This window comes from Marmota marmota, unplaced genomic scaffold (assembly GCF_001458135.2).
Source record: "Marmota marmota marmota unplaced genomic scaffold, marMar, whole genome shotgun sequence".
Classification (NCBI taxonomy): domain Eukaryota; kingdom Metazoa; phylum Chordata; class Mammalia; order Rodentia; family Sciuridae; genus Marmota; species Marmota marmota.
In genome coordinates this window covers 21785245-21792787 of record NW_026000068.1, presented here as the reverse complement: position 1 = coordinate 21792787, position 7543 = coordinate 21785245, and the positions used below count along the sequence as shown (strand labels likewise).

General features: G+C 32.2%; 1 protein-coding gene across 1 annotated transcript; it reads right to left on the bottom strand.

The window, feature by feature from the left end:
• Positions 1-622: 622 nt before the first annotated feature.
• On the bottom strand, positions 623-7523 carry Fpgt (fucose-1-phosphate guanylyltransferase). The gene is made up of 4 exons (XM_015490512.2): positions 7371-7523; positions 5950-6117; positions 4627-4719; positions 623-2439 (listed from the first exon to the last, which is right to left on the bottom strand). Exons 1-4 carry the CDS (start codon positions 7510-7512, stop codon positions 983-985), a joined length of 1860 nt encoding a protein of 619 aa, XP_015345998.1. The 5' UTR covers positions 7513-7523; the 3' UTR covers positions 623-982.
• Positions 7524-7543: the final 20 nt, after the last annotated feature.

Sequence of the window (7543 nt, the reverse complement as noted above, 5' to 3'; positions counted from 1 at the left end):
GAAGCTATTTATCATTTGTGTACTATTACAGTTTTTTTTTATACTTTTGCCTTGCTCCTTTTGTCCACCTTTTGGCCAATTATTGCTTCTCAGCATTGCCACTAATATGTAGACAGAAAATAAAAATGGAAAGTAAAATCAGTCCACCTGGTACTTTAACAATTTTGATAAAGTGAGTGCTAGGAGAAGATGAATGTAATGTCCATGGTGAAACTATATAATTGTCAGTGAACCTCAATTATTCCTACCACCTTCCCCACAGATAACTGATTTTATTTATGTATGTATACGTGTGTGAGAGCACGCATGTGTTTTCCTGCAGAATATAACTTCAGATAAAAGGTATAAGTTTTAGCAATACATGTTCAAGTATAAAAGGATAAAATAATATATAATTTTGTTTCATTTTGATAAGATCAATGAGACACAATTTGTTATTATCAGAACAATTTGTATCTAGTTATTTATCAATTAAAATAATCTCAAATATTAAGCATTGATTTAATCTGAATTTGTTAGCTATGAATTTGTTTTTGGAAAAGTATTCCTACAGTATTTGGAAGATCCTGTAAGATGTCATTTTTATTAGTTTTTAAAAATAAGACTATATTTGGGGAGAGAATTGCCAATAACACTTAGACTTTATTTGAACCAAAGTCCAAAAGCAAATGAATAAGTTCTAAACAGACTAGTGTTTAAAATTTCCTTTAAAACTAGTATTCATGATATAAACAAAAGTGCTCCACATATACATCCTTATAAAAAGAAAATTACAACAAAAAAAAACATCTAAAATGTATTTCTTTTCTGAAGTCAGTTTTGAAATATTCAATTAAAAATGGTTTATCTGTATTTTTGTGTTAAAATACTACAGCAAATAATACAATTTTCACTAATTTGCTTTACTAAATCCTCCCCAAAATATCTACAGACAATGCCTGTATTTTCAATCATGTTCATAGAAGGGCAAAGTATACAATATTTATGGTATCTCTAAATCAGACTGCTTTTTATTTATACTTATTTCTAGAAAAATTTGTTCCCTATATGCTATCATATCTTCTACATCTTTGTAGGCAAGCATTTCTTCAATTGAAAACAACTTATAGCTATTCAGGCTGAATGGTGAATTGTTCTTTATAGCATCTAACATTTTTAGCGATGTTATGACTGATTCACTCAAAGAAGAACAAACTGGGAAAATTCGAGCAGTCCACAAACTCAGATGTGTCTTATTTCCAGAGAACAATTCTTCTGTAATTTTAAGATTCCAAATATCTAAGCATGATAGAAAAGAGACTCCAAAGAACTGAAGTAACTTTACATCTAACAATGTTTTAACATTATTTTTCAAGTTGTCTTGCACTCCGAATGCCATGGTTGAATATGCTAGGTGTCCATTTACCTTCAAGCTTAAGGAACACACAAAAGAGTATGCAGGCACCACAGCTTTTGTTATGATATAAGAATTGCTAATAAAACATTTTTCCCCAACAAATACATCAGGCCCCAATCTGGAATACTCTACAATTGAGCCGGGTGCCACAGAACATCTTAAATCCAATATACTTTGAATGATACAGGATGCTTTACGTGAGCATTCTGGAATATCTGGAAGGATGCTAAAAGCTATGGACTGGAAGCCAAGCTCTGACTTTAAACTGCTCTCTGAAGTAAAATGAAACAAATATTCTTCAGTCGTTCCAATGTGATAAAATTTGGAGTTATTAAGAACAACAACATTTAGTGATGTTCCTTTAAGAAGATGAAATATTCTCTGCCTCATATCTACCAATTCTGATTCTTCTTTAGTGACATTTGATGTGTTTCTGGTGTATTCTATAGTTGCTCCAGGTCCTAAAGCCTGCAGAAAGTCACCATAGGCATCTATTTCACAGTTCAGTGTGCCTATTTCTTCATAAAAAGCAAGTAACTTTTTTGCTGATTTATGATCCATATAAAATACACTATCTGTATAGACATACTCACTGTCTAACTGGAGATAGGCAGTGTCACCCCTAGCAAACTCCTGTTGACAAAAATTTCCAGGTCTACACACAGCATTAAACTGATGCATCTCTTCTATGCTGGGCTTATGAAGAAAACGATGGCAACATCTGTATTCAAGGTCCCTATGTTTTAAAGAATTTAAAGGATCTAAGACGAATACTCCATGTGTTGTACCTACCTTCACACTAGAAGGATGAGCTAAAGCAGTAAAGCCAGGTTTATCAAACTTAATATACTCAAATTCTCCAATACTATAAAGTTCAATATCATCTGCACAGGTAACAAGAATTCCAGGATTCATATGTGGGGGAAAGTCAATGTACATGGCTAGTTTTAATTCCAACATCTGGTAAATGGGATTACCAAGTGGTAAGGCAGTAAAAATTTTCCCCAGAGCACTTGCACTTGGAAGGCGTTGACTGTAGCCACCTATAAAATTTAAAAAGAATAAACATTTAAAGTGTACTAATATTTATAACATTTTCAAAATCCAGGGACATCCATTATAACTCAAATATCTCTAAATATATTTATATTCTATGTGTTACTATAATTCTAGAAAGGATAATGAAATCCAGATTAAAAATGAAACAGCAATTCTCCTGTAGCCATTTGATATAATACAATTTTAAAGATTTTAGTTTAGTACAGAAGTCTAATATATTATAGAGCCTGTAAATTGTTTTGAACAACTGTATAACAAGTAAAAAGGACTGGGCTAAAACTTGATGTTGTATTTGCATTTAAACAATAAATTTCAATCACTCTTAAATTCACACATTAAAATTTTATTTCATAGAAAAAAATTACAAAAATAACAATGTAACAATTCCAAAATATAATTTTCTATTAAACTCTCATTTTCAGGTGCATCATCTTCCTTCAAATTATATACACTTAAAACACTTAAAAATTTATACTTACTTTTCATTTAAACAGGCTTTTTCCTTGTAAGTTGAACATCATAACTTCTTAATTCATTGAAAAGTGTTCTCTTAAGTACTTTAAATATCGTATATCATTTTTATGCAAATAATTACAGTGAGAGGTAGCTTACCTTAGTAGAAAGAGTGATAAAAATTGAGTTCAAACCTGGTTCACCACTTTCAAGCTTTTTATCTTTGGACTTACTCCAAATCAGCACAAGTGAAATAACACTTGCCTTATCATGTTTTGTGAGATCAATAATACAGATAAAGCACTTGGCACTTAGTACACTGTTCAACAAATGACAGCTAATTATAACTTTCTATTTTTCCTTTTTCCAAGACTAGACAATAGTAAAATTTAGCACTAATGAATTATCTACAGCTGTCCCTCAGCATTCACAGAGACTGGATCAAGACCCAGGAGGATATCAACATCCAATGACACAGTATTTGCATGCAGTATTCTCTTGTGTACTTTAAATCATCTCTAGTAAATTGTAATATAAAGTAATGTTATTAAAATAATGTATTAAATAGTTGCTATATTGTATTGTTTAGAGAATAATGATAAGAAAAATGTGGGCAAATGTTTAGTACAGCCTCAATTATTCTTTCTCAAATATTTTCTATTCATGGTTGATTGAGTTTACAGATGTGGAACCTATGGATATAGAGGGCCCACTATATTTCTAACTATGTATTATTTTTTGGTGTCTAATTAAAATTTCCACTAAATCGGTAAGAGTTATAGTTACTTTTCTAGACTAAAACTATAAATTGAATTGTTTTACATTTAATTAGTCTAGAAACCAGAACTTGGTTGTACATTGTTCACATCATCTTTACAAACAATCATGATCCTATATGTGAATCATAAGAAATGAAAAAAGCCTTAGAGACTATGTAGATGAATGCTTTTAAAATATATGTGTCCCTGGACCAGTGACAATCCATGACAAAGTTTTCATCAGTCCTCTAGCATATAATAAAAAATAACAGAAGTTTTCATGTAACCATAATTTTCACACAATAAAGTGTATTCAAACTATTCTTTGTATAAATGCAAAAACAAAACAAAACAAACAAACAAAAAAACAAAAAACAAAACCAAAAAAACCCCCCAAAACTACGCTTTATTCTGAAATTATGTTCTTTCAATTTTCTGTTTTAAAATTTCCTTATCTCTGTGTGTTTCCCCCTTGGTATACATACTTGAGGACTCCATGTCTTGTCATTTTTTCTTTATGTTTTTAAAACTCTAAGGATTATGGCCTTTAGTTAACAATAATCAGACAAAAGTGCTAGACTGAAAGTTTTAGCAGAAGTCTAGTAATAATAGTGCTAAATTGGCCTCTTCCCCACAGCAAGAATCTCCTCCAAAGAACTCTTGAGAAATGATCATATTTCAATGAGTTCCATTTAAGGAAGAATAATTTTCTACATGCATATGAAAGACAAAACAATATCCATGAAAAGATGATGATGTATGAGATGAATAACTTTTACAATAAACTTTGTGAAAATCATTGTACACTTATTACCTAAAATAGCAAGAAAAGTATGATAATTTTTTTTCAAAGTAAAATAATTTCAAAGAATAAATAGGAGTAAAGGGAGAAACAGTCCCCAAGGTAACAAAGGTAGAATAATTCAAAAGAAAATAAAATTAATAAAGTTATAACTTTACCAGAGTGAATTAACAGGATAGTAAAAGAATTCCACTTATCACCATATAGCTTTTCCAAACATCGAAGAGCACAAAGCGTCGATCCTCCATTTCCTTTAAAGTAAATAAAAAGGAAGACTTGTTTAATAGAAACCTACTAAAATCAAGGTTATAATTTTAAGGATATGATTATTTTAAAGATAAGGATAAGAATATGGCTTTGGCTAAAATTGACAGCAAAAGTACTGGTAAAAAATAAAATAAATACATGCCATAGCAAATAAAACAAATGAATATCAGTAAAGAAACCTAGAAAGCAGCCCTCAGTAACAAAAGATTTGCTAATATTCTCCTTAAAAATAGTAATTAAAAAAATGCTAAATTATACAATGTTTAACACAGGAAGACTGTGACATATAAACACATGGAGTTACAAATCATAAAATTTATTCTATTGATTTGTATTTTAATAAACCCAAGGTGACATAATAAAATTCACAAAAATCTAAAAAGATTTTTAGGACTAAAAACCATCCCAAACATAACAACCACACTAGTTATAACTACCAACTAGGCAAGATCTGTACCTTAGAGTCTTATCTATACAATAGAATAATACAAGTACTGACCCCATTGTTGATGGAATTAAGACAACACTGGCTAATAAGAACAAAGATAGAATTATACACATACATGCTGGTGGCTAGGGACTTCAGCTTTAAGTATCATATGGAAAACAGCCTTTAGAAAAACAGCATTTAATTTTATTTGCAAAGGAAAGAAGGAAGGTCAAAGAACAAAGCTGACTTAAACTGGAATTTTCAAGTAAATATTCTATGACACTTAAACCACTAGACTTGTGTTCTTTACATTCTGCAGTGTGTTCTAAAGTGACCATCTATATACGATGAATGTATGTTATGCATTGTATTTTGTGTTCGGCATTGTGTTCCCAAGTGGCCATCTATATATGATGTATGTATGTATTTATTTAATTTTTTTTTCTGATTTGCTTTCTTTATGTAAATTTCTGAAAAACAGTGGGTTTGGGAGGCACCGTAAAAAGTCTACTGATAATGTCCAAAGGAATAGTTACAAAATTTCATTAAAACTAATAAAATTCTCTTTCAAATACATTCTGGAAATTTTCCACTATAAGTCACAATGGATTAAGAACAGTGGCTATGCCTTTTATCTTTCTTTAGAAAGGTCAATTTACATTCAAATTTTAAAGTTTGTAAAGGCTATAGGTGGAGCTTATGAACTATAAACCCAGAAAAGCTTTTCTTCAATTATTATTCTGCCCAGAATCTTGTATTATAAACCTGTTCATAAAATGCGTACCAATTTTGGCTCCAGCAGGATCAACAAAAACATGATATTGAACTCCAAGGGGTAATTCCTTTCTTTTCAGCTTTTTTGACAGCTGTTGCCTATAAGCAAGTTCCTGCTTTTCATCAGCTGCTGTTATTGCAACGATGTCCCAGAATTCTCCAGCTGCCACAGGTTTGCCTATTTGGAAAAAGCAAGAAAATGATAACAAATATTATCAGAATTCTCTAGCTGTTACAAGTTTGCCTCTCTTAAGGGAAAAGAAAAGATAACTTCCATAATTCTCTTCAAAAATGCATCTTCTGCATTTGAAAATTAGGGAATAATTAGTGTCCTGTTTTTATGATTAAAATAGTTCTAATGAGGACTGCTCAATTTTTTTTTTCCCCTTTCAGGGTTTACAGTTTATTTTTTAAGAAATTCTAAAAGATTTAATGTTTCTTGATTAAGTGAGGTTCTTTTTATTTTCCAAAGACTATTATTTCAATTCTTAAATAAGAATAATACACAAAGAACCAAATAATCGAGTATCCTGCTTTAAAAATCAGTTCTCATCTATCAGAGCCACTTAGGGCTTGTTGGCTACGAAACATTCAATCCAAGGACCTATTTCTTCAATGTTGCTGTTTATTACTTCATTTTTTTTCTTCCGTTAATATGAGTCATGGAAGTTTACATAGGCTATTGGACTATGACACCAGGTACTGTATAACATAAAAGGTCCCAATTTTCTGATGAACTCCTTAAAATACAGATGCACTTTTGGTAAACAGTTTGAGTCACTTCTTTATCAATAAAAAGGATGAACCAGGGTTTTTATTAGCTAACAAACAAGACCTGTAAGCTAGGGTTCAATAGCGGATAATATTTTACTGTTATCCAAATACTAGTAGCTTTTAGGCAATCACTGGAAATAAAATACTTTTATTAGATAATTGTACAAGGAATGATAAATGGCACAGGTAGTTTTTAAATACGGAACTTCCACTTAAAAACTTAAGCCATAATTCCTCCATGTTCTATTGCTGCCCTTCTCAGTAAGCATTTGCATTAGAGAACAAATAGGTGAGGGGTAGCCGGCAGGGAGTAAGGGCAAAATCAAATTCACTTATAAGGGTCAAAACAGCGTGCTCCAGATCTCCTCTAATGAACTAAGCAATGCATAACTTCGATTTAGAGCTTCAAAAGTCAGATTAAATTTTTTTCTCCTTCCTCCTCCTTTATTTTGATGTCTACACTACCAGGAATAAAGTTTTAAAAAGGCACTAAGCATAACGTAAAGAGAGGACGGTGACAAACACTCAAATGAAGTATTTGCCATTCCTGGGTCAGCAACTTAAAGACTGCAGGTGAGAGGCAGAAAGGAAGCGACAATCCTCGGAAGACACCCTCCCTCTTCATTGCCCAGGAGATCTCGGTTCCTCCTTCGGTACCTCTCAGTTTTGAAAATCTCCGCAATTTTCGTTGGGTGGCTTCTCTCAGAGTTACGTCAAGAGGGACCCTAGCGCTGGCCATGGCCCCACCTTTCCAGAGCCCGCGCAGCACAGCACGCATGCGCGGTGGGACGCCACGCATTCCCTGACCCGGTTACCGCTGCCCCGCCCCC

Coding starts and splice junctions, on each gene's coding strand:
- Fpgt (XM_015490512.2), bottom strand. CDS start 7,512: ATGCGTGGCGTCCCACCGCGCATGCGTGCTGTGCTGCGCGGGCTCTGG. Junction 4,720..5,949: donor TCCTGCTGGAGCCAAAATTG/GTACGCATTTTA, acceptor TTTACTTTAAAG/GAAATGGAGGATCGACGCTT. Junction 2,440..4,626: donor TATCCTGTTAATTCACTCTG/GTAAAGTTATAA, acceptor TAAATTTTATAG/GTGGCTACAGTCAACGCCTT.